This window comes from Thamnophis sirtalis, unplaced genomic scaffold (genome assembly GCF_051295495.1).
Source record: "Thamnophis sirtalis isolate CommonGarterSnake01/CBP01778 unplaced genomic scaffold, rThaSir2_p1.2 scaffold_15, whole genome shotgun sequence".
Taxonomy (NCBI): domain Eukaryota; kingdom Metazoa; phylum Chordata; class Lepidosauria; order Squamata; family Natricidae; genus Thamnophis; species Thamnophis sirtalis.
In genome coordinates this window covers 4,817,729-4,845,441 of record NW_028261395.1, presented here as the reverse complement: position 1 = coordinate 4,845,441, position 27,713 = coordinate 4,817,729, and the positions used below count along the sequence as shown (strand labels likewise).

Genomic DNA, 27,713 nt, shown 5'->3' with positions numbered 1-27,713 from the left:
ATTATAATCTATGTATTTTGCACATAGATATTCAAATTATATTCCATTGCAAGCTTTGTGTAGGATCTATTCAGTATCAAGTTCTTCCAGACAGCACAACTAGGTAAGTTAAAGTATATTCTCTAATTTTTGTCCTAAATTTGTATGGAAGATATTTTTCTCTTGCAATACTGTTTTAGATGCTTATTAGTCTTTTTTTTTTTTAAATCTTATTATTTCCTTGAAGTATAATCCTTCAGTTGAGAGAACATTATAGATAAAAATATTGTTTGGATAACTAAAGACCAGGAAACACTCCCATGTCTTCTTAAAAATATTGTGAATACCATTGATCAAAATGATTACATTCATATCTAAACAAGCTGTCACAACTAAACAATAATATTTTCTAGTTCCTGCTTGAAATTCTTTCTCTTTAATACATTATATAAATATGGGAAAAGAAAGATAGGGTGCATTTGCGGTGACTTTCCCAGAATGTTTTAATTATTCTAGAAACACATTTCCAAGTCCTCCAGGCCAATTTCAAAATTAACATATGAGTATTAAATTGTGATCACTTACCATTCTTTTTTTTTTTAAAAAAAATTCTACACATAGCGCTAAGGCTTCAATATCACTTACATAATGGTAGAAATTCACCAAAAGAAGGAGCAAAATACCAAGCTTAAATTGCCAGATTGTTAGATACCCGTTTTACAAGGAAAGGAACAACAGAAAGAAAAATTATAATCTTACCAACCTTGATGTGTAGAGGTAGGAAATCTGACAGATTTGACTCATTAACAAGAGGAAGGGAAGTGGAATGTGCTGCAGATAATAGGAAAAAAAAAACATTTCTCTATTGTAAAGCAAAAGCAGCACGGAAGATTCCATTTTTCAACCAAGAATGAAATGTTGAGATACAGTATCTAGCCTGCTTGTGGACAATGAAATGTTGTCAGGGGGGGCCTTTGCCCAGGTTCGTCTGGTGCACCAATTGCGGCCCTATTTGGATTGGGAGGCACTTCAAACGGTTACTCACGCCCTTGTCACCTCGGCTGGATTATTGCAATGCGCTCTACATGAGGCTACCCTTGAAAAGCGTTCAGAGACTGCAGTTAGTCCAGAATGCGGCCGTGCGAGCGATATTGGGTGCACCAAGGTACACCCACGTTATACCTGTCCTCCGCGAGCTTCACTGGCTACCAATTGGTCTCCGGACGCAATTCAAGGTGTTGGTTATTACCTTTAAAGCCCTACATGGCTTAGGGCCAGCGTACCTTCAAGACCGCCTACTGCCACATACCTCCCAGCGGCCAGTAAGATCCCACAGATTGGGCCTCCTTCTGATGCCGTCAGCCAGACAGTGTCGGCTGGCGGGCCCCCGGAGGAGAGCCTTCTCTGTGGCTGCTCCGAATCTTTGGAATCAGCTACCCCCAGAGATCTGTACCATACCCACTCTCATGGCCTTCAGGAAAGCTGTAAAAACTTGGCTGTTCCGGCAGGCCTGGGGCTGTTGACCTCACTGTTGAGGTCCAGCCCCGATTAGAATGAATGCATGAGGTGTTGCTATTTTAAACCGTTTTCTTTCGTTATGTGTTCGTTATGTGTCTTTTTCCCCCCTCTTTTTTGTAAGCCGCCCGGAGTCCTTCGGGATTGGGCGGCATATAAATTTTATAGATAAAATAAAATAAATAGTTTCTCCCCTAAACCAAGGGGAGCCAAGGTGGCGCAGTGGTTAAATGCAACACTGCAGGCTACTGCTAGATCAGCAGTTCAGCGGTTCAAATCTCACCGGCTCAGGGTTGACTCAGCCTTCCATCCTTCCGAGGTGGGTAAAATGAGGATCCAGATTGTTGGGGGCAATCTGACTAAACATTGGCTGGCAAGGGAGGAAATTCCCATTGTTTTAGGACTTTTCCCATAATAGGAAATTGTTGTTTATTTTATTTGTTTATTTAAAACAGTTATATATCCCCCAAAATTCTGGGTGCATCTTAATTGGGTGACAAGCCCTAAGGATGCATAAATAGCAATAGCAATAGCAGTTAGACTTATATACCGCTTCATAGGGCTTTCAGCCTTCTCTAAGCGGTTTACAGAGTCAGCATATTGCCCACAACAACAATCCGGGTCCTCATTTTACCCACCTCGGAAGGATGGAAGGCTGAGTCAACCCTGAGCCGGTGAGATTTGAACAGCCGAACTGCAGAACTTCAGTCAGCTGAAGTAGCCTGCAGTGCTGCATTTAACCACTGCGCCACCTCGGCTCTTTTAAATGTTCTGTAGGTATTAGCAGTATTGTTTTCATTAGGTGTTCATTGAACAGTAGCACAATCCTAAAATAAGGATGCTTGTTCTTGGATTGGTGAGGCATTACGCCACATATTACTTTATTATTTCTTCTGAATTCAGATCCTTAAAGTATACCCAGTAAATATACTGGATATATTTACAGCTATGGTGTGCATAACTGTAAATATACTCAGTTAGACAGTATAAGTAATTATTCTTAATTATGTGTCAGAAAAAGAATACGTCAGATTCATCAGCTTTGATATGAATAATACATCAGTTGCAGATATTGGAAGAAAAACAAAAATATTTCTACAAAGTCTTGGAAAGTAATCACCTTCCCCCCTCCCTCCCTTACTTCCCCACTCCCCCACTCTTGTTTTATGCCACTTTTTTATATATACCTGAAGGTAGCAAATATACCTAATACTCCTTCCTCCTCTTATTTTCCACACAACAACAACCTATCAGATGAGTTATAGGCTGAGAGAAAGTCATTCAGCTGGTTTCTAGGTCACCACTTTAACCACTACAGCTAACTGATTCTTTTGTAAGATACATAACTAATAATTCTTTGCCTCTGATCTATTGCTTTGGAAACCATTTAATCCAAGCTAAATGGCATGTTATAGTCACCCCACCCAGGGCCGGATTTAGATGAAAAGAGGCCCTAGGCTATTCCACTTAGGAGGCCCTTTCACCTCCCTTTTTAAGTTTGTAAATTACATGAGAGACAATAAAATACATCATTACTGTGATATATATCAATATATATATCAATATATATATAGCTGGCCTCCCGACGGAGGGCGGCTCTGCTCTGCGGCAAAGGCAGCGAGGCCAGCCGCCTCCCCTGCTGCGCTCAGCTGCCCGGCTCGGCCCCCTCGCCCTCACCTGCCTGGCCGCTGGTGGGCTCCGCGTCGACGGGGCGGCTACTGGGAGCGGCCGCACCTCTCACCCGACCGCCGGTGCCTGGAACGTGGGCGGGCTCCCCAACTGCCGCGGCGCTGGGACGATCTTAACCAATACATTTTTATGTCTGTTTATTAGTCATATGCGTAGAATTTCTCCTTATTTTCGGTTCAGTGTTTTAGTGTTCACTGTTTTTAGAATAGTGTAATTTTAATTTTGCTAACAATTTGAATGTAGGCCCCTCTTGATCTTGAGGCCCTAGGCTGAAGCCTAGTTAGCCTATAAGAAAATCCGGCACTGACCCCACCATATTAATTTTATATTTTATTTCCCATAATAAATCTACAACATTTATTTTTTATGAAACTTAGATATATCCATAAGATGAAACGATCTTCCCTTTTCCAGCGTATTGTGACCAACGCACAATTTAAACAAAGATTCAAGGAATCATCAAAGCCAACTCCTCCATTTTTAATATCTGGCCAAACTTTTGTATAGTGCAGTTAGAGAATTCATTTATGCTAGAATGAAATCATTGATTAGTCTTGTGCCTACATCAGGGGTGGGTTCCGGCCAGTTCTAACCAGTTCTAAAGAAGAGGATCAACAAATCTACCATGCCGTTTAGAACCAGTTCTAAATGGCCCCGCCCACTGCTCACTGATTGGCCGGCTCACAATTGCCCCAACCGCCTCTAAAAGCCCTATCTAAACCCACTTATTTTTTTCCTTCTTGGTTGCTAAGCAAGAGTGTCGTTAAGTGAGTTGGCCATATCCCACCAGGTCACATGACTGCCAAGCCACTCCCACCCAGTCATATGACTGCCAAGCCACTCCCACAAAACAGGCCACACCTACAGAAGAGGTTCTAAAAATTTTTGAAACCTGCTATTGGCCTACATACATAACATTGGGAGCAATATAAGTCAAGCTGAATCAATTTGTATTTTTATTGTGTCTTTAGTTTCATAGATGTCCTTCTCTGTGCCTCTTCTGTAACATCCTTAAAAATGGAGGTTTATTATTGCCTATTTTGGGCTGTTAATAACTTCTTGTAACCAGGGTTCTTTATTACCAAACACAGGATCATCCTTTTACAATAACAGTTGAAGCTGAACCAAGGTATAAAAACTGATAAAGTGTATTTTTGACAATGGTGTCCCTCTTTGTGACCACCTTGTGCCTTTATCAATTGATTCTGTATTGGGAATCTGCTGCTAGTATACGCGCATGCTGAAACTGTCTGTTATCAATACATTATATACAATCAATTTAACAGTATTATGTAAGTTCTATGTAAACTCACAGCTCTAAATCCTGGCACTCATGAGTCAAAGAGAGCAGTGCTCGTAACCTCCAAGCTTTAGAGCAATATAAAACATGATTAGGACTCTTGAATATTATTGGATTATTTTGCTATGACAGTAGAATTAGTCCAGAAATGTAACACTACAGACAAGTAGTCCCACTTACCTACTACTTTGTTTAGCAATTAAACAAAGAGCCGAGGTGGCGCAGTGGTTAGGGTGCAGTACTGCAGGCCACTTCAGCTGACTGTTATCTGCAGTTCGGCGGTTCAAATCTCACCGGCTCAAGGTTGACTCAGGCTTCCATCCTTCCGAGGTGGGTGAAATGAGGACCCGGATTGTTGGGGGCGATATGCTGACTCTGTAAACCGCTTAGAGAGGGCTGAAAGCCCTATGAAGCGGTATATATGTCTAACTGCTATTGCTATTGCTAATTAAAGCTATAACACTGTAAAAAGAAAATAGCTTTGTAACCAATCCTTGCAGAGTGCATTTATGAGTATCACAGTGGCGTTGTGGCTGTTCCATGATCATGAGTCTCTTGTTCAGGTGCTTCGGAACTGGTTTATGACAATTAGAGTTGATAGAGAATAAACGAAGAAGTGAAATTGTAGATCACGCTCACCTGATGCCTTGTTTTAAAACCATAGTGATTTGCTTAATGACCAAAAGGAAAGCAAGATTGTAAGCCCATCACAGTCACCTGATCCACCTTTCAGTTCTATTTAATACTTAAATTCAGATGCACTTTCTTGATTGGAATTTATTTCCATAATTCATTATATTTGACTCCCTGTGACTGTGAAGAACACTTCCCTACTACTGGTCCCTAAAAAGCTGTTATGCATGTCTTATCTAAATAAGATACAATAAACAAATGGCATTGCAATCTTAATTTGAGGATTTGGATCACACATTATTTTTATAAGCCCTATGATGATTCCTTTGTACCTTATGCAAAGACCAAAGACCAATTAAGATGGAAGTTTGATTTTTCCGTTCTATTAGTCGATTAATCTCCTATTAATCTATTAATCTATTAATCTCCTAAGAGCTGAGGTGGCGCAGTGGTTAAATGCAGCACTGCAGGCTACTTCAGCTGACTGCAGTTCTGCAGTTCGGCTGTTCAAATCTCACCGGCTCAAGGTTGACTCAGCCTTCCATCCTTCCGAGGTGGGTAAAATGAGGACCCGGATTGTTGTTGGGGGCGATATGCTGACTCTGTAAACCGCTTAGAGAGGGCTGAAAGCCCTATGAAGCGGTATATAAGTCTAACTGCTACTGCTAACTGCTATTGCTATTAGTTAGAGGGCTTGTGTTGAAAAAGGCTTATACTGACAAAACCTAACAACTCAATATTTTTGCTTTGCAGAGACCCACAATGTGGCTGGTTTGGGTGGTGATATGCTTAATCCAGCAAGCAGCGACCGCAGAAAAATCTATAAATGGAAGATATTTGAATCCTGAACATTTGATGAACATTGTAAATGGCTCATCTAGGTGGTGGTAAAGGGGGAAGGATCCTCATGTTTTATTGATCAGCCAGATGATCAAGAAAAAAGGGGTTTAATTGATTGAAGTTCCTGACTGTTTTGATTATTCTGGGAGACAGTTTTGAAATGTATTATTCAATTTTCATTTCCAGATTGAGTAACTCACACTAAAAAAAAAAACCCCTCCCTCTTTATGGCCCTCACTTACCTTAAACACCTCACCAAACTGGCTCTTTTGTAAGATACATAATCAATGATACCTTGCGTCTAATCTATTATTGCTTTTGAAACCATTTAATCCCAACTAATTGGCATGTTATCGTCTCCTCACCGTATGAATTTAATCCCTTAATTCAGGGTAGAGTCAGGGCGACTGCATGGAGCTGAGCATTTATTGTCTGGATGCTCTTCATGGCGCCACATGGAGTTAAGATTTTTTTCCCTAAACATCTGCTACTAGCTAGGATTGAACTTTCAACCTTCTGAATGGAGAAGTGAGTGTCTTCTCCACTAGCCTACCATGCTGCTTGATGAAGTAACTCATACTGGCCATGTTAAAAAGGCACGTCATCATTATGGCCATATTTCTGAAACACCCACTGTAAATTGTGCTTCTTTCACAATTCATACTTGAGAGACCGCCTACTGCCAATTACCTCCACTAGACCGATACGATCGCATCGATTAGGCCTCCTCCGAATTCCATCTTCCAGCCAGTGCAGACTGGCAACTACCCGGAGGAGAGCCTTCTCGGTGGCTGCTCCGACCCTCTGGAACGAACTCCCCGTGGAGATTCGGACCCTCACCACCCTCCAGTCCTTCCGTGCCGCTTTAAAGATCTGGTTGTCCCGGCTGGCCTGGGGTTAAAATTGTAGCCCCACCCGAACTGTGTGACTGTTGTGCTCTTTTTTTTTTAACATGTTGTATTGTCTACTGTTTGTCTTTCCCCCTCCCCTTTTTGAATTGTGAGCCGCCCTGAGTCCCCCCAGGGAAAAGGGCGGCATACAAATAAAGGAAACTAAAATAGAATTGTCTATTTCTATTTGGACAGACAGGACATATAGCTGGCTTACCGTTAACTTCTAGTTCAAGGACACCCCACCCTGCACAAAGGGAAAAATTATACCACTATTTAAAATATGTAGACTTCAGCTCCCAGAATTCCCAGCCAGCATGGGAAGGTTCATACATCTACAAGTTGTCAAGTTTGAAAAAACATTACATTCCTATTCCCACATAGTGGGAAAAATGGGGCAGAGAAGGAGCAGCTTCATCTAATAAAAAAAAATACACACAGAGAAAATACTTAGATAGTGACCAGTTATTTTAAAAATATTTACCATATTATGAATGGTTAGAGTAGTAATGGTCCTGAATAGTATTTAGCTATTTCAAGTTGTTGTTGATTTATATTTTTTGCAGAGTGAAATCATACAATATTGGAGATACCCTAGTGAAGAGTATGACATCCTGACAAGTGATGGCTATTATCTCAAAGCAAACAGAATTCCTCATGGAATACACAGTCCTGAAAAGACAGGTACTTTGGAGATGAATTATTAGTATGGTGACATACTACTACTAGGCTACTGCTAGATCAGCAGGTCAGCGGTTCAAATCTCACCGGCTCAGGGTTGACTCAGCCTTCCATCCTTCCGAGGTGGGTAAAATGAGGACCCAGATTGTTGGGGGCAATATGCTGACTCTCTGTAAACCGCTTAGAGAGGCCTGAAAGGCCTATGAAGCGGTATATAAGTCTAACTGCTATTGCTATTGCTATAAGGCAAATGTCGGCTAGATTAACCGTTTTAATACAAGACAAGCAATGAGGGAAAAAGCATTTTCAATGTCATGAAATGACAAGTTAAAAAAAAATATGAGAAAGAGAAGAATAGTGTGGACAAGAATTTTTCCACACACTCTATTTCTTTACAATCAATTTCTATTTTGATATTTTCCCTCCTTGCAATGGCCATGATGTTGGTCTTTTTGATCTTCATAAAAAGACCAACATTCTCACTTTCTTGTTTGATTTTCCTGATTAGATGTTCCAGGTCTTCTTTGTTTAGTGAGATGAGGATTATATCATCATCATATCAAAGATCATTGATGTTTCTTCCACCGATCTTTAACCCAATGTTTAATCCTTCAAGATCTAGTTTTCTCGTGATCCTTTTGGCATACAGTCCATTGGTCCATTCTCTCCCCTTTTAAAATAACCCTATAATCAGATCAGTATCTTCATACAGCGTTCACACAGTGACTTCCTGATTTGTCGAGGTGGCGCAGTGGTTAAATGCAGCACTGCAGGCTACTTCAGCTGACTGCAATTCTGCAGTTCAGCGGTTCAAATCTCACCGGGTCAAGGTTGACTCAGCCTTCTATCCTTCCGAGGTGGGTAAAATGAGGACCCAGACTGTGGGGGGAATATGCTGACTCTGTAAACCGCTTAGAGAGGGCTGAAAGCCCTATGAAGCGGTATATAAATCTAACTGCTATTGCTATTGCTATTGTTTACAGTGATTGCACCAACTTGACCAGATGTGCCGGTATCCCAGGTCTCGTACAGTTCTCCATAGCTTCTCTTGATCAAAAAACAATCAAATGCTTTCTTGTATTCGATAAAGCACATGTAAATGAATCTTTTGATATTCATGAGATTTTTTCCATGATCCAATATAGATTTGCAATATGGTCATGGTGCCACAACACCCTCAACATCTGGTAATTTCCTTTTAATGGATGGCACTAGACATCATTGTATAATTTTAAGCAGAATCTTGCTGATGTGAGGGATGGCAGCAATTGTTGTGATAATTGGGCCAATTTTTTGAGTTATCCTTTTCCGGCAGTGGAATGAATACTGGACATTTCCAATTATCTGGTCATGTGTTGGTTTCCTAAATTTTCTGACAGAATTATTTTGTGGGGTGGGCTCCCAGGTCTTTCTCTGACCCCGTAACTCACTTTTCACTTAGAAGAGCCGAGGTGGCGCAGTGGTTAGGGTGCCAATACTGCAGGCCACTTCAGCTGACTGCTATCTGCAGTTCGGCGGTTCAAATCTCACCGGCTCAAAGGTTGACTCAGCCTTCCATCCTTCTGAGGTGGCTGAAATGAGGACCCGGATTGTTGTTGGGGGCGATATGCTGACTCTGTAAACCGCCTAGAGAGGGCTGAAAGCCCTATGAAGCGGTATATAAGTCTAACTGCTATTGCTATTGCTATTGCTATTGCTATTGCTATTGCTATTGCTATTGCTATCTATCTATCTATCTCTATCTATCTATCTATCTATCTATCTATCTATCGGATTGTTGGGGGCGATATGCTGACTCTGTAAACCGCTTAGAGAGGGCTGAAAGCCCTATGAAGCGGTATATAAGTCTAACTGCTATTGCTATTGCTATTGCTATTGCTATCTATCTATCTATCTATCTATCTATCTATCTATCTATCTATCTATCTATCTATCTATCTATCTATCTATCTATCTATCTATCGGATTGTTGGGGGCGATATGCTGACTCTGTAAACCGCTTAGAGAGGGCTGAAAGCTCCATGAAGCGGTATATAAGTCTAACTGCTATTGCTATGGCTACTGCTATTTTCAACAGCTGCCCAGAGAAAGCAATTGCCACAGTCCTTATTAACCTGGGCAACAACCAATCTGTATGGGATTCTTTCTTTTTTTTTTGTCTTATCATGGTTAATGGGTTTGTGGCTGCTCTTTAGTTTGGCTTCTCAATTGAGGCCTATTTAGCTTGGTTGACCTTTCCAGTATACTTTCTGGTGGTATATGTACAGCATAGCTCTCAATATGAAACTCAAGCCCGTCTTCCATGATAAGGGAGTATTCACATGGAAGGGGAGAATGTGCATTATTGTGATGAAAGCAGGAAGACCCTGTAGATGTCTTGTTTCAGTTACTTCATTTTGATAGTCACTCACGCCCTCGTCACCTCAAGACTGGACTACTGTAACGCGCTCTACACGGGGCTGCCCTTGAAGAGTGTTCGAAGACTTCAGCTTGTCCAGAATGCAGCCGCGCGAGCGATTGTGGGTGCACCTCAGTACACCCACGTTACACCTATCCTCCGCGAGCTGCACTGGCTGCCCATTGGTCTCCGGACACGCTTCAAGGTGCTAGTCGTTACTTTTAGAGCCCTACATGGTATCGGACCTGGGTACCTGAGAGACCGCCTCCTGCCAGTCACCTCCCAAAGACCTATTAGATCCCACAGACTAGGCCTCCTCCGAATTCCATCTGCCGGCCAATGTCGGCTGGCGACTCCCCGGGGGAGGGCCTTCTCTGTGGCTGTTCCGGCCCTCTGGAACGAGCTCCCCGTTGAGATCCGGACCATTACTACTCTTCCGGCCTTCCGCAAAGCAACTAAGACCTGGCTGTTCCGGCAGGCCTGGGGCTGTTGAACTATCCAGCCCCCTTCGAGGTTATGACTGCTGTTGTATTTTAAATTTCTGTTTTCTATTTTTATTTTTGTACCCCCTCCCCTTCTGATTGTTAGCTGCCCTGAGTCTTCCGGGAATAGGGCGGCATACAAGTCAAATAAAACCCAAACCTAAAAGCATAATACATCTCCATGCAAGAGTTTTGTTTGCTTGTTATGTTTTGTTTGTTTGAATGAGCCAAGGTGGCGCAGTGGTTAAATGCAGCACTGCAGGCTACTTCAGCTGACTGCAGTTCTGCAGTTCGGCTGTTCAAATCTCAACGGCTCAGGGTTGACTCAGCCTTCCATCCTTCCGAGGTGGGTAAAATGAGGACCCGGATTGTTGTTGGGGGCAATATGCTGACTCTGTAAACCGCTTAGAGAGGGCTGAAAGCCCTATGAAGCGGTATATAAGTCTAACTGCTATTGCTATTGCTATTGCTAATGTGTAAAAGAAGAGCAGGCAGAGACAGAGGGCAGAATTTAGTGAGTCATCAGCCTAGAATCATTAGATTCCCACAGTCAAAGTCCAACCCCTCTCGAATTCCATTGATTCCTATGTAGCACCAATTTAGCATTGAACACCGAGTACATTCTTCTGAATAGGTTTGAGCAATAAACCTTCTTAACTACAACTTAAATATACGGTTCCTGATTCATTGTACCTGACGGTATGTAGGTGGTGTAGATGAGATGAGAATCAGTTTGGGCGTAGTAGCTTAAGCATCAGGCTACAAATTGGAAACAGTGAGTTCCTGTACTGCCTAAGGTAGCAAGCCAACTAGATTACCTCGGGCACGCCTCCCTTTCTCACTTTTAGAATGGGGCAATGGCAAACCAATCCCAGGAAACCTTGTTAAGGAAACAGCAAGGACTAGTTCCTCTCCCCACCCCCACCCTCTCCAAAATGAATGTAAGTAAATCAGACCTGGGACTTTTATGGAGCCCAGGTCATATTCAGCCCTTTGCCTCCCCCTATCTGGCCTCTGTGAGGTCAATCACAGAGGCCAGAGCCAAGGTGGCGCAGTGGTTAAAAGCAGCACTGCAGGCTACTGCTAGATCAGCAGGTCAGCGGTTCAAATCTCACCGGCTCAGGGTTGACTCAGCCTTCCATCCTTCCGAGGTGGGTAAAATGAGGACCCAGATTGTTGGGGGCAATATGCTGACTCTTTGTAAAACCGCTTAGAGAGGCCTGAAAGGCCTATGAAGCGGTATATAAGTCTACTGCTATTGCTATTGCTATTGCTATTGCTAAATCAGGAATTAGAGATCAAATGTAAATAAGCGAATGCCTTGAATGCAATACAACAGCATTGCTTTTAATTTGAAGGCGATTGATAATGCACCTTCGCAGAAATGTGTGGGCCCCATTGGTTCAGCTTCCACAACAGTCCCAGTTTCTGGCTCTGCTTTTACTCAATCAACTTTGATATGGATCAAAGTTCCGTTGACACTAAAGAAATTGGGACAAGTATGGCACCTATTTTATTTTATTTTTTTACTTTTTAGCAACAGCAATAGCAGTTAGACTTATATACCGCTTCATAGGGCTTTCAGCCCTCTCTAAGCGGTTTACAGAGTCAGCAACTTGCCCCCCACAGTCTGGGTCCTCATTTCACCCACCTTCAGACACCTAAAGGAGTCTGTCAAACAGACTCCTTTAGCAGTAAAAAAAATATATCAGTTTCGTTTCGTTATTTGGTATTGTATGCCGCCCACTCCCGAAGGACTCCGGGAGGCTCACAATGAAACGGGGGAGGGGATAAATAAGACAATACAAACAATATTAAAATACACAACAGTCACAAATGAAGCGGGGCTGGATACTTCAACAGCCCCCAGCCTGCCGGAACAGCCAGGACTTGGTAGCTTTACAGAAGGCCGGGAGGGTAATAAGAGTCCGGATCTCCACGGGGAGCTCGTTCCAGAGGGCCGGAGCAGCAACAGAGAAAGCTCTCCCCTGGGGGGTCACCAGCCGACATTGGCTGGCAGATGGGACCCGGAGAAGGCCGAGCCTGTGTGATTGAATCCGTCTTTGGGAGGTAATTGGCAGGAGGCAGTCTCTCAGGTACCCAGGTCCGATGCCATGCAGGGCTTTATAAGTAATAACTAGCACCTTGAAGCGTGTCCAGAGACCAATGGGCAGCCAGTGCAGCTCGCGGAGGATAGGTGTAACGTGGGTGTACCTAGGTGCACCCACAATCGCTCGTGCGGCTGCATTCTGGATTAGATGAAGTCTTCGAACACTTTTCAAGGGCAGCGCATCAGTCATGGCACATTGCTTAACGTGTACTGATGAGTCTCACTATGGCGTCCATTTCACAAACAATAGCAACACTAACTTTTCTCCTAACAGCTTTCCAATAATTGAAGTGGAACAATAGGTGCTAAAGAATATACCTGAACCTCTAGCATGTCAAGGCTATACTACCATCTATTGGCAATTTATAAAATTGCAAACATTACTTTTCATTCAGCCTTCATACATTTATGCTCATGTTCAGCCCCAAGGTTCCATAGGTATCATAAAGATAGAATTGTGACATTCCATGTTTTATAGAAATGCAATGCTCCTTGCTAGAATGCTCCTTACATGTTATAATGCCTAATGTTTCTTATTTTCAAGAGTCTAAACCAGTTGTGTTACTGGTGTCGGGTATTCTGACTGAAGGAAGATCTTGGCTCATCAATCTTCCCACCCACAGTCTGGGATTTGTTCTAGCAGATGCTGGCTATGATGTATGGATAATAAATAACAGAGGAACTACCTGGTGTAGAAGGCACCAGACCCTAACTGTTGACCAAGAAGAATTTTGGGATTTCAGGTAAAGCTCGGAACAGTTTATATAGTAACTACCGTATTTTTCAGAGTATAAGATGCACCTCTCTCCCAAAAAAGAGGTTGAAAATCAGGGTGCGTCTTATACACTGAACACAGCATTTTGGCCTACCCAAACCCCGTCCCCTTTGCAAAAATGGACGTGCAGAGGGTTTGGGAGGCTGGGGAGGGCTGTTTTTGCTGCCCCCAACCCCCAGGAGCACTCAAGAAGCCTCCCAAAGAATCTGCATGCCTTTTTTTGTGTGTGCAAAAAATGGTCCATTTTTGTGAAAAACAGGCTGTTTTTTTTGCTCGTTTTTGCCCTCCGCGATCCCCAGGAGCACTCTACAAGCCCCCCAAAGCTCTGCATACCCTTTTTGTTTGCAAAAAAATGAGGCCTTCAGAGTGCAAAAAACCTTTTTTTAAAATTTACCTCTTCAAAATCATAGTGTGTCTTAGGCTCCAGTGTGTTCTTATAGTCTGAAAAACACAGTAAATATGGTTCCACCACAAATGCGCGAACGACAAAAGCGCGCCTGACTAAACCGCGCCGACAAAACCGTGCGACGAAGGAGCGACGATTGAGCCCTGAAGCGCGCTGACAACAGTGCGCCGACAGAAGCGCGCTGTAACCTAACCCTAACCCTAACCCTAAACCTAACCCTAAACCTTACCTTAACTTAAATTGCGCTTCTGTCGGCGCGCTGTTGTCGGTGCGTGTCGGTGCGCTGTTGTCGACGCGCTTTTGACATTGCGGTTTTAGCCCTGCAGTTTTGTCGGCGCGCTTATGACGTTCGCACTTTTGTCGGGTCACGAGTAAATATAAGTACATTTTAGCCAGAGAAATAGGTCAGGTTTTGTAAAAATGGGAGATATATCCTTTAGTAGCTTTTGAGATCGTATTATAGGTAATCCTTGAATTACGACCACAATTTGGGGGTGTGGCAGGGCCAAGTTACTACCTACTTGGCCGAACCAGTCAAACCAGTAGGAACCCACTTCTGGTCCATGTATTAGTAGTCCTTGACAGTTACAACCATTCGTTTAGTGAGTGTTTGATGTTCTCGCCTCCCAGGGTTGTTGTTATAGGCAGAATAGGAGGAGGAAGGAGTGTAAGATGTGTTCAACTTCTTATTTAAAAAAACAAAACAATAAAGGCAAGATTTTTTTTTACCCTTAACCTATTATACAGAATAAATCTCAGCAGTGTTTTGTGTCTTTGCTTGTGTCTCTGTATTACAGTTTTCACGAAATGGCAATTTATGATATTCCCGCAGCTATAAACTTTATTCTACATAAGACAAAGCAGGATAGTTTATATTACATTGGCCATTCTCAAGGAGCTTCAATGGGTAAGTTAAGAATGAATCATATTGAATCGCTGCATCTTTCTCGAATAGTCAATGATCAAGCAGTTATAGAAACATAGCCTGTTTAATGATCAACGATATATTTACTAAGCTATTGTGAAATGTATGCCAAATGTATGTCAGAGGTTAAAATATAAAAGTGTCTTGACAGCAAGAAACCTATCTTGATTTCTTGAAAGATAGATGGGAAACAGGATAGTAGGTAGGTAGGTAGGTAGGTAGGTAGGTAGGTAGGTAGCAATAGGCAATAGCAATAGCATAGCAATAGCAATAGCAGTTAGATTTATATACTGCTTCATAGGGCTTTCAGCCCTCTCCAAGTGGTTTACAGAGTTAGCATATTGCCCCAATGGTTCACTGACAAAACCCGCGCTCGACTAAACCGCGCCCGACTAAACCGCGTCGCTGACATCATCAACAGGGCGACAACAGCGCAGAGACAGAAGCACGCTGTAAACCGTAAACCTAAAATTAATACCTAAACCTAAACCTAACTCCCTAAACCTAATCCTAAACCTACCCTAAACCTAACCCTAAACCTAACAACCCTAAACCTAACCCTAAACCTAACCCTTACCTTAAGTTGAATCGGCTTGCTTTCAAAGCGCTATTTAAAGCGCCCTTCTTTCTCCGCGCTGGCTGTTGTCGTCCTGTTGATGACGTCAGCGACGCGGTTTAGTCGGGCGCGGTTTAGTCGAGCGCGGTTTTGACGGGTCACGGCCCCCAAACAACAATCCGGGTCCTCATTTTACCCACCTCGGAAGGATGGAAGGCTGAGTCAACCCTGAGCCGGTGAGATTTGAACAGCCGAACTGCAGAACTGCAGTCAGCTGAAGTAGCCTGCAGTGCTGCATTTAACCACTGCGCCACCTCGGCTCTTAGGTGTGTGGGTGGATGGATAAATGCAAATAACTGATTTATTTATTTCTCTTTTTTCTGAAAAATGCTGCAATAGTGAAGAAACCAAGCCAGTCATGAATGTAGGCTTTTTATGTTCCTGTTAAGAGGCATGGCAGAAATGTAGGAAAATAATGATATTTAAACTTTAACTTTGGAGTTCAGATATTCTTCTGCAAAGAAAAGAAAGCGACTTTTATAAAAAACAGCAATAGGAGGAGGAGGAGGAGGAGGAGGAGGAGGAGGAGGAGGAGGAGGAGGAGGAGGAGGAGGAGGGAGGAGGAGGAGGGAGGAGAAGGATAGCTGACGCTTTCTGGCAAGCTTATCCTTTATGTATCTATCAATCTTGGAACAATAGCAATAGCAGTTAGACTTATATACCACTTCATAGGGCCGTGACCCGTCAAAACCGCGGTCGACAAAACCGCAGTCGACGAAAGCACGTACCTGACGTCATCAGCAGCGCGACGAAAAAAATTAAAAATAAATTAAATTAAAATTAAAATTAAATTAAAGCAAGCCGATTCACATAAAGGTAAGGGTTAGGTTTAGGGTTAGGTTAAGGGTTAGGGTTAGGTTTAGGGTTACGTTAAGCGTTAGGGTTAGGTTTAGCATTAGGTTAAGGGTTAGCGTTAGGTTTAGCGTTAGGTTAAGGGTTAGGTTTAGGGTTAGGTTTAGGGTTAGGTTAAGGGTTAGGTTTAGGGTTAGGTTTGGGGGGGTTAGGGTAAAGGTTTTTGCTTTAATTTTAAATTTACCACTCACAGCGCGATGTTTTCGTCGCGCTGTGATGACGTCACGTACGCGCTTTCGTCGAGCGGCTTTTGTCTACCGCGGTTTTGTGGTGGAACCCATAGGGCTTTCAGCCCTCTCTAAGCGGTTTACAGAGTCAGCATATCGCCCCCACAGTCTGGGTCCTCATTTCACCCACCTCGGAAGGATGGAAGGCTGAGTCAACCTTGAGCCGGTGAGATTAGAACCGCTGAACTGCAGATAACAGTCAGCTGAAGCGGCCTGCAGTACTGCACCCTAACCACTGCGCCACCTCGGCTCAAGTATAACAACACCATCACTTAAATATCAATACAAATACTGACCCTATGTTTTGATCTACGTTTAGCTTGTTTCCATTTTTTTTAAAACGTACTTCTTTCAGGTCTTATTGCTTTTTCAGCCTTCCCACAGCTTGCTCAGAAAGCAAAGCTTTTAATGTGCCTTGCACCTCCCTACACATTGACGGACGTCAAGGGAGTAGTAAAATATGTCTTACTACTTCCCTACAAAGTTAAAAGAGTAGGTATTTCCCATAGGTTTACATTCTTATGCTCTTTGATTCAGTATAGAAATATAGATGTGTTATTATCTTCTGCAGTTCATATAATTTGGAAGTAGGGTTTGAATATCTGTTTAAAATTCAACTCCTTTTTCCCCTCATAATTTGTATGGATTCCCCCCCCCCCTTGCAACTTTCTGTATTTAAACACAAAAAAACGACTTCAATTCCCAGTCTTGCTGAAGACATCATGCAATGAATCAATTTTGAAAAAAAAACTGGTGGCTTTTTTTGGTACAAATGCTTGCTTTTTGAAGGGACCCTCCTACATTATTAGAGATGTTAATTTCCCCTTGACAGAATATTTGCAAAATGTTGCTTTCTTCATTTTGTCTTTTATAAAGATGGTGGAGAATTTTACATGAAGCTACATGCACAATATTTGTTTTTTTAAAAAAAAGGACTGCTGAAGAAATATACTTTTATTTATTTTATTTATCTCCATTTTTTTTCTCTCTCCACTTTTTAAAATCAGTTGTTCCTCTCCAAATTCTTGAATAATTCCTGGAAAACATATTGAAACCATTCTTTTCTGTTTCCACAAACAGTGTAAAAAATTTTAAAGGCCATTTTTCATTCACCTGCAGTTATGTTTCGCTAATTTTTAAATATCTATTTCCTGTCCCCCATCAGTGTAAGCCATATTTGCTCGATTTAATTACAGGATTTAACTTCACTTTCTCTTCTAAAATTCTTTAATAAAACTGATTAAACAAATTTATGCATTCCTCACTATAAAAGTAACTAGCTTTTTTTGTGACTCGTGGCCATCTTTGATTGCTAACTCTCTTGCTAAATAAATCTAATAGCAATAGCAGTTAGACTTATATACCACTTCATAGGGCTTTCAGCCCTCTCTACGCGGTTTACAGAGTCAGCATATTGCCCCCAACAACAATCCGGGTCCTCATTTTACCCACCTCGGAAGGATGGAAGGCTGAGTCAACCCTGAGCCGGTGAGATTTGAACAGCCGAACTGCAGAACTGCAGTCAGCTGAAGTAGCCTGCAGTGCTGCATTTAACCACTGTGCCACCTCGGCTCATCTCACCTCTGCTTTCATCAATATTCCTGTGTTCTTTTGAAATCCTGGATCGTACTAAGAATTTATTCTAACACCAGGAAAACCTACCGTATTTGCAGTTCCCCATGTTCAAAAAATGAGGAGATCAGTTCTTATAAGTCTTGGTTTTGGTTCAGTGACCCTCCACATTAGCCTCGCCACAGAAATTTGATTTGTCCCTTTGCTATTAAAAATGTATCTATTCTAGAAAGCCTTTGAGTGATGAGTTGTTAACATGGTAACAATTTTGTGTATATTAGGCTTCATCTGTTGCATTATTGTGTTGTATTTTTATCATGGATGGAGTGGCAGTTGGCATGCTTTCAGTGACGTGCGGTCAGCTTTATGGCTGGTGAGGCACTTTTTAGACTTGTGGACTTCAACTCCCAGAATTCCACAGCCAGGCATGCTCAGTTCCGATTTAAAGCGACAGCATTTTTCCCCCTTGCAAAATAAGTTTTCCCATTTTTTTTCTTCTCCCTCCCCCTCCTTCCTCCCTCTCTCCCTCTCTCCTCCCTCTCGCAAACAGACACACGCACAAAGAGAACTTGGATCCCTCTCTCATTCACTCACTCTCAAACACAAACACAGAAGTTGGATTGGATATATTTTCCAAAGACTTGAAAGCAGCTCCTCTGCCATACCCCCACTTCCCCCGCTGCCTTCCGATCAAACTTTTTGAATTCCTGCCCCCTCCCCACACACGCACCTTTTCCAGCTGTTTCAGAGACGATTTCAACTCTGCTTTTGCCTGCCCTCATGAAAGGCCAGAGCTCTGAGTCAGACTGAGCTAGTTGCTCCCAGCGAACTCTAAAAAGCCTCTAAAAATGCCCTCTACAGGAGGCGAGAGAATACGTGCCTCCTTTGCATAAGGAATTTTTTGCTTGTTAACCCTTGCTTAACTCTTAAAAGGCGAAAAATTCCTTATGCAAAAGAGGCCCCTAGTTCTCTGGCCTCCTCCCATAGTTAACACAAAGCACTGTTCCAAGTCAATGTGAATCTGGTAGCAACTACCTTGGCTTTAATTATTTTTTAAAAATTCTTTAAAATTCTTTCCTTTTCCTCATGACTGGTGAGGAGACGCCTCCCCTGCCTCTAGTGACTGCACGTCCCTGCATGCTTTATATTAATGAATGTTGCAAATAATATCCACTAATTATAATGGTCAGAAATCCCATAAGTAAGGAATTAAAAAAAGATTGCATGTATTTTAAAATATTGTTAAAATAATGCAGGAAATCAAAGGGGGTATTGAATCTGCTGAATTAAATGAGGAACTGATAAGCTATTCAATTAGAGATGCTTCAATATAATTTTGCAATAATATTTGCATTTGTATTTTGCAGTTATTATGGGGAACTAAAGACTTTACTATTCTGGACGACAGAGCAAAAAACATTAATGCCAATCTATGCAGCTACCCAGGATTAAACAAGATTTGCATCCAATTACTTCTCTCTGTTGCGGGTTTTAATAAAAACAATATAAATATGGTAAGTGGATTGTGGAATTTTTTTCTTTAGATAAATCAAAGTATTTATTTTTAATATGGAATTTTATACGTAATGTTGCAATAATGGCATGTATTATTTCTGTAACTGATTTTTTTTTTTACAAGAGTTCAAAATTTAGCGGATGCACCAACTTTTTCAATTAGTTTGTTTTCATTAGTTAATTCTTATGTAGCCTTGATTCCACGTTTGCAGTTGCCATCTTGGAATGTGTGTTCCTTGGTTTGAAAATTTCAAGATCACAGTCAGCAGGAATGGAATAGCCTTTCTTCTTAAGAGCCGAGGTGGCGCAGTGGTTAGGGTGCAGTACTGCAGGCCACTTCAGCTGACTGTGATCTGCAGTTCGGCGGTTCAAATCTCACCGGCTCAAGGTTGACTCAGCCTTTCATCCTTCCGAGGTGGGTGAAATGAGGACCCAGACTGTGGGGGGCGATATGCTGACTCTGTAAACCACTTAGAGAGGGCTGAAAGCCCTATGAAGCGGTATATAAGTCTAACTGCTATTGCTATTGCTATTAACAGAGGATTTAAAGAAATCTATCTGCCTCTCTTTTTAGCTTTAAGAAGCTTAATTGGTATATTATCTCTCAATCAATTTCTCAAATCTTTTAATTGTTTTGTGTTTATTTTGTTTTCCCAGAGTCGAGCCGATCTTTTTTTTGAAACTTACCCTGATGTTTCTTCTATGAAAACTCTATTTCATTGGACCCAGGTAAAGTTTCATTTTTTCCAATTTTCTTTGCAAGTCAAAATAGAATGGTACTATTAGTTGCCATTTGATTAAATGTTTAGTATTAGGAATGCTCAAGTCTCTGTTCCTCAAGTACTTCTTTGAAAACTAAACTCTAGATCATTGTCCTTAATCCTATAATTATTTGCTAAAATACTATAATATTGTTGATGGAATCTGGCTCTAATTCAAGACCTTCATCATAGCTCTGGGTTTATCGACAATCATTTAAAGTTCAGCAGTGACCATGTATTACACTAACTTCAGAACAGTTGTCTTGCGATCTCTAGGATGCTTTCTAAAACTTGTGCTTGGACCCTTGCACTGCCTGGTTCCACCACAAAACCGCGTTCGACTAAAGCGCGCTCGACAAAACCGCGTAGCTGACGTCATCACAGTGCGATGAAAAAAGCACGCTGTAAACGCTAAAGCTAAAATTAACCCCTAAACCTAAACCTAACCCCCCTAAACCTAATCCTAAACCTAACCCTAAACCTAACTCTTAACCTAACCCTAAACCTAACCCTAAACCTAACCCTTAACCTAACCCTAACCCTAACCCTAACCCTAACCCTAACCCTAACCCTAACCCTAACCCTAACCCTAACCCTAACCCTAACCCTAACCCTTAACCTAACCCTAACCCTAACCCTAACCCTAACCCTAACCCTAACCCTAACCCTAACCCTAACCCTAAACCTAAACCTAAACCTAACCCTAAACCTAACCCTAAACCTAACCCTTACCTTAACTTGAATCAGCTTGCTTTCAAAGCGCTATTTAAAGCGCCCTTTTTTCTCCGTGGTCGCTGTTGTCGGCCTGCTGATGACGTCAGCGACGCGGTTTAATTGGGCGCGCTTTAGTGGAGCGCAGTTTTGTCGTGCCACGGCACTGCCTGGCTTCTTGTGTAGCCCCCCCCCCCCCAAAAAAAGGGGAAAAAAAGAATTGGTCCCTGGGTCTGAGAGTCAGTGCATATTTTTGGGAGGAATGCTGCTGGTCACCTTAAAGAAAACTGTGATATATCCCCTCTTTCAAAGAACTTCTCTGAATCCGGCATGTACAATAACTAACATCTAATTTTGTCTATAGAGATTCTCAATCATCCAGGTCATGGTTGTCTCAAAGATGCTTTTTTTTTTCCAAGAGGCAACTGGACTTTCTTGGGGTTTTTTTTGAAGACGTTTCACTTTTCTGAAGAGCTGAAGAAGCTTCTTGGATGAGAAGCAAATCATCAAAAACCAGAAAGTCCAGTTGTCTCTTGAATCGACACCATTGCTTGGTGCTTTCGGGATACCGCTAGGTCCATCAGCAGTGCTGTGCCCAGCTGAAGAGGGGGGGCGGTGTTGCCGGACAGCTGCTCTCTTGTGAGCGGGCTCCCGAAGATCCGGGCACAGCCTCAAAGTCGAATGGCCATGTTGTGCTGTCGCAGCAGCAACACAGCAGCCATGAGGTGACCACGCTCGTGAGCAGCCACCCAGCAATTCCCCTTTCCAGCCAGGCACAGCGCCGCTGACTGACAGTACCCGGAAGGCACCAAGTAACGCAAGTGCCTGCTCGCTGCCCTCCACTTCCTGCGGCTTGGTATCTTCGGAATGCCCCTAGGTGAGTGAATGGGGCTCTGCACGGCTGGAGAGAGAGGTTGTGCAAGGAGGTTTTCCGCTCCCTGCTCACGCGACTCGCAGGCTCACGATGCCCTTGGCTAACTCTACAGTACCTGCAGAGCCAGGGTGTCAGCCTCTGCTTTGCTGCTGCTCCGGCTGCCATTGAAACGGGGAGGGGCGGCATGGTATTTGGGAGGGGATTGCTAATTGTGCTGGAGGAAGATTCTGGAGTTCTGCTGCCTGTCGGACTGCGCATGCGGAGGAGGTTCCCGTCAAGGCCAACGACACCGACATTCCATCTTGGTGATGCCTTTTGAAGTTATCTCACACCTGTCATTTGGGAGAATTGCGATTGGACTGCGACTGGGATGCCAAGGGGTGGGGAATGGGTTATTCTATATATCACTCGCTTTCGCGCCTAAATAATCAGTCTTCGCTTTGCTACGTTTCTAATCATTTATAATTAGTAAAAGTACACTTGATTTCTATCAATGGACTCTCATGGTTTTCTTTCCTAATTATTCATTGAAGAGTGCTGACACATGGTATCTCCGCTGCTGGCACTGCCCGCTGCTTGTTTTTTTTTTTTGCAGCTTTCAAAGCATGGAGGGTGGATGCCGCTCTGGGAGTATGCTCTATGGTTGTGAGCTGCAGAGCATACAACCATAGAGCGCACTCCCAGAGCGGCATCTGTCCTCCGTTGCGGCTTCCAAAGCATAGAGGTAGGATACCGCTCTGGGAGTACGCTCTATGGTTTTACACTACCATAGAGCATACTTCCAGAGTGGCATCTGTCCTCCGTGCTTTGAAAGCTGCAAAAAAAAAAAAAAAAAACAAGCAGTGGGTGGCGCCAGCAGCATAGATGCCCTGGCTCTGCAGGTACTGTAGAGTTAGCCAAGGGCATCGTGAGCCTGCAAGTCATGTGAGCAGGGAGTGGAAAAGCCACTCACGCAACCTCCCTCTCCAGCCATGCAGAGCCCCATTCACTCACCATGGGGCATTCCGAAGGCACCAAGCCACGGGAGGTGGAGGGCGGAGAACAGGCGCTCGTGTTGCTTGGTGCCTTCCGGGTACCGCTAGGTCAGTCAGCGGTGCTGTGCCTGGCTGGAAAGGGGAGTTGCCGGGCGGCTGCTCACGAGCGTGGTAACCTCATGGTTGCTGTGTTGCTGCTGTGATAGTGCAACACGGCCATTCGACCCTGAGGCTGCGCCCGGCTCTTCGGGAGCCCGGTTGCAAGGGAGCAGCCGCTCGGCAACCCTAAAACAATAAACCCTCCCATTTAATAAGCCCAAGTTCATATTTCGTGGATCAAAAAATATAAGACCCTGTCGTATAGTCAGGGAAACATGGTACTATTTGAATTTCTGGATACAAATTTTAGTAAATTAGTAATATAATTGTCTAAAAAGTCCCTGGGATTGCTAATGTAATAATAATGTAATGGAGGAAAGGGTATATAAATATTTATTAAAAAAAAATTGCAAGGCAAATTTAAGGAGAAGATCTAAAGCTGAACTGGTTCTAGCATACTTGTGAGAATAGTAAATGGAAATTGTTATCATAACCAACACTTAAAACCCTTTCATTTTGAATTTATATTTGTCTCAAATTTCAGATTTTAAAAAAGTAAATATGAAAGTTTGTAAAGTATACGCAACTCTTTCTTCCCAATTTAGATTTTTGAATCAAATGAATTTAAACATTTTGACTACGGAAACCAGAACAAAGCTATATACAACATGGTGAGGAAAACATTGTTACAATGCTTATAACGGGACTATGTATTTGCATACATACACAGAGATGTGTGGTTTCTGGGCAGCCATCTTCACAATATTCCTACTTCCCACAATCTTTGTGACAGCCTACTCTGCATACTACTGTGTTTCCCCGAAAGTACAACATGTCCTGAAACTAAAGCCTTGCCACATTTTTGGGGTGGGCAAAAATATACGTCCCCGCCCGAAAATAAGTTCCCTGGACAATCCCCCCCTCCAGCGAGGCAGAATGTTTGAATGTTTGAATGTTTATTTCATTTATATGCCGCCCTTTTCCCCCGCAGGGGGACTCAGGGCAGCTCACAACTCAAACCAGGGAAGGGGGGATACAGACAAATTAACAACAACACAAAAACAATACATGATTTAAAAACACGCAACAATCATACTATTCGAGGCGGGGGCAACGGTTCTTTAGCCCCAGGCCTGTCGGAACAGCCAGGTTTTAAGGGCTATGCGGAAGGCCTGGAGGGTGGTGAGGGTGCGAATCTCCACGGGGAGTTCGTTCCAGAGGAGCCACAGAGAAGGCTCCCCTCCGGGTAGTCGCCAGTCGACACTGGCCGGCGGATGGAATTCGGAGGAGGCCTAGTCTGTGGGATCTAATCGGTCTGGTGGAGGTAATTGGCAGCAGGCGGTCTCTCAAGCACCACACACCAACTTAGTGGTATCCTGAAGGCGCCAAGCCATGGGAGCCGGGGGCAGGGCGGAAGAAAGGCACTCACGTTGCTTGGCATCTTCAGGATACCCCTAGGTTGGGGAGTGGCGTTCTGCCTGACTGGAGGGGGGAGTTTCCGGGCAGTTGCTCCCTTGTGAGTGGGCTCCTGAAGATCCGGGCACAGCCTCAGGGGCGAAGCAGCCATGAGGTGACCAAGCTCACAAGCAGCCACTCAGCAAACCCCCTGTCCAGCCGGGCAGAGCACCATTCACTAACCTAGGGAGTATCCCTAAGGCGCCAAGCGATGTGGCTCTCTGCCCGCTCCCCAGCTGCCGCAGCTTGGCACCTTCAAGATACCCTCTAGGTCAGTGCATGGACCTGTGCCCGGCTGGAGAGAGGGGTTGCGCAAGCGCATGCTCTGCCCCCAGCTCACATGCCTCCCAGCCTCACCATGTCCTTACAGCCACCACTGAGCTCCGAGCAAAATTTCTTCTCCGGTTTCCAAACTCTGGAACTCGGCTTCTAATTCTTCCAGCATTAGCCACTCTAGGAGTGTTTTCTATGGTTATGGGCAGGATGCCAGATGGAGTCTTCCAGCAGCCGGCCCATAACCACACTCCTAACCACACTGCCCACACTCCTAAAGCGGCTGCTGCTGGAAGAATCGGAAGCTGAGTTCCAGAGTTTGGAAGCCGGAGAAGAAATTTTGCTCAGAGCTCGGCAGCGGCGGCAAGGGCATGAAGAAGCTGGGAGGCATGCAAGCTGGGGGCGAAGCAGGCGCTCGCACAACCTCCCCTCTCCACCCGGGCAGAGCTCCATGCACTGACCTAGAGGTTATCCCGAATGTGCCAAGCCACAGCAGCTGGGGGGTGGGCAGAGAGCCACATCGCTTGGCGCCTTAGAAATACTCCCTAGGTCAGTGAATGGTGCTCTGCCCAGCTGGAGAGGGGGTTTGCCGGATGGCTGCTCATGAGCATGGTCACCTCATGGCTGCTTCGTCCCTGAGGCTGTGTCCGGCTCTTCAGGAGCCCGCTCGCAAGGGAGCAGCCACTCAGCAACCCCAAAACAATAAGCCCTCCCCCTCTAATAAGCCCAAGGCCATATTTCATGGGTCAAAAAAAATATAAGACCCTGTTGTATTTTCAGGGAAACATGGCATTACCATCCATATTGTTTCAAAGCAATTTCCTCCCTGCAATGGATTAATCAAAGTCTAACTGGGAGGAAAAAAATGTGCTACATTAAAGCTGTAGTACTTTTAGCCAGTTTCTTTTGTATGTCCAATAGCAATAGCAGTTAGACTTATATACCGCTTCATAGGGCTTTCAGCCCTCTCTAAGCGGTTTACAGAGTCAGCATATCACCCCCACAATCCGGGTCCTCATTTTACCCACCTCGGAAGGATGGAAGGCTGAGTCAACCCTGAGCCGGTGAGATTTGAACTGCCGAAGTGCAGATAACAGTCAGCTGAAGTGGCCTGCAGTACTGCACCCTAACCACTGGGCCACCTCGGCTCTTTTAAGTGTAACATCTTCCTCCAGTGCAGTCTCAATGTTGTCAAGGAGAACTTGTTCCTTGTTCCCTATCATCTTTAAGCCAGTCTTGTTTATAGGGACAGAAACTATTAAAATTAACTTTTGGATCTAGTTTTCAAAAATATCCTTTCTTGTCCAATCTTAAAATATTTTGCTTCATTCTGTAATTGTAAGCTGAGTTTCTGTTATTCTTTTATTGTAATTTTGGGTTCCCTTTTGTTTCCTCTAGTGTCCAGTTTTGAAAAACTTACTGTATTTTTTTTTCAAACCGAAACAAAAGTGTTTTTTTCTATAGACAGGATTCTTTATAATTAATTCCAAAATCTAATTCAAATTTACCTGGACCTTTCGTTTGTAGTTTTCTAAGTTTTAATAACTTTTCTGTTTATCTCATGGAGCTCTAAACCTGCCAGAGGCCACAAAGCAGAGATGGGTTGCTACCGGTTTGCACCGGGACGAACCGGTAGTGGAAATTGAGACTGGGTTGCCAAACTGGTAAGGACAGTAGGCTGGCCATACCCCCAAACCAGTTCCCTGATCACCACTGCCGTTGCTGGCTTAGTTTTTAATCATTTTTTTTTCATGTTCTGCGCATGGACGAAACAATTTGCACTCAAAGAGCCGAGGTGGCGCAGTGGTTAAATGCAGCACTGCAGGCTACTTCAGCTGACTGCAGTTCGGCTGTTCAAATCTCACCGGCTCAAAGGTTGACTCAGCCTTCCATCCTTCCGAGGTGGGTAAAATGAGGACCCGGATTGTTGTTGGGGGCAATATGCTGACTCTGAAAACCACTTAGAGAGGGCTGAAAACCCTATGAAGCGGTATTTAAGTCTAACTGCTATTGCTATTGCTAACTGTGCACATCCGTGCAGCGCATGTCTGGCCCGTGCCAGTGAAGCAAACCAGCAGCAATATTAAAAGCAACCCATCTCTGCCACAAAGCTGTCTGGAGCACTTGTGGGTGACCTCAAGTCCTCTCTTTCTCCAGAGAAGAAGTATCAAAGAGTCAATGTAGTTCCTGAGTTTTCATTTTGCCATGGTTATTGGTTTTCTTTTTTTGGGTCACCACTTCTTTCTTGGAAGTCTTGTGACTTTTAGTGCATTATAAAATGGGCTCCTCTATATTAAATTATTAAATTACTAATAGCAATAGCAGTTAGACTTATATACCGCTTCATAGGGCTTTCAGCCCTCTCTAAGCGGTTTACAGAGTCAGCATATTGCCCCCACAGTCTGAGTCCTCATTTCACCCACCTCGGAAGGATGGAAGGCTGAGTCAACCCTGAGCCGATGAGATTTGAACAGCCGAACTGCAGAACTGCAGTCAGCTGAAGTAGCCTGCAGTGCTGCATTTAACCACTGCGCCACAGAAGATAAAAGGATCTGTCAAAAGAATAGGTGGTTTGTTTTTCAGATCTGGATGGATGGAAATGAGAATATTGGTATTACTGAAAGATGAAATATCTGGAAATAGGCAAGCTGAAGACTTTTTCATATTTTGCATCTCTTCTTCCACAGACCAAGCCCCCGTTTTATAAAATCGAAGCTGTAACTGTGCCAACAGCCGTTTGGAGTGGTGGGAGTGACTTCGTTGTGAATCCAGAGAATATCAATCATCTGCTCCCACGACTTCCTAACTTAGTTTTCCATAAGAATATTCCTAGCTGGGACCATGCCGATTTTATCTGGGGCCTTGATGCCTCAAAACACCTGCATGAGGATATTTTCCGTCTAATGCAGAGCTATAGATAAATATAGATGGACATTTTCTCTGGCAATAGAGGATAACAACATTTGGAATTCGATGTAGAAAATAAGCAGTTTATATTTTCCAAATTAGTTTTGAAATGCTGCTATCCCCTTTTGGTCAGAAAATGTCTTCCAGGCGCCTTTTGCTGAAAGCAAGAGGAGGGAAAGTAATAGAAAAACAGAGAAAAAATAAAAAGAAGTAACTTCTCATCTTCTCTACAGCAATTATAAATACAATTATAA

The 27,713-nt window shown here is 43.5% G+C and overlaps 1 protein-coding gene across 1 annotated transcript; it reads left to right on the top strand.

Moving 5' to 3' along the window:
• The first annotated feature begins 85 nt into the window (after positions 1–85).
• Positions 86–27,473, top strand: LOC106544758 (lipase member M-like). The gene is made up of 10 exons (XM_087701920.1): positions 86–103; positions 5,870–5,980; positions 7,413–7,530; positions 13,062–13,260; positions 14,496–14,605; positions 16,674–16,810; positions 19,258–19,404; positions 20,063–20,134; positions 23,430–23,495; positions 27,240–27,473. Exons 2-10 carry the CDS (start codon positions 5,879–5,881, stop codon positions 27,471–27,473), a joined length of 1,185 nt encoding a protein of 394 aa, XP_087558046.1. The 5' UTR covers positions 86–103; positions 5,870–5,878.
• The last annotated feature ends 240 nt before the right edge of the window (positions 27,474–27,713 follow it).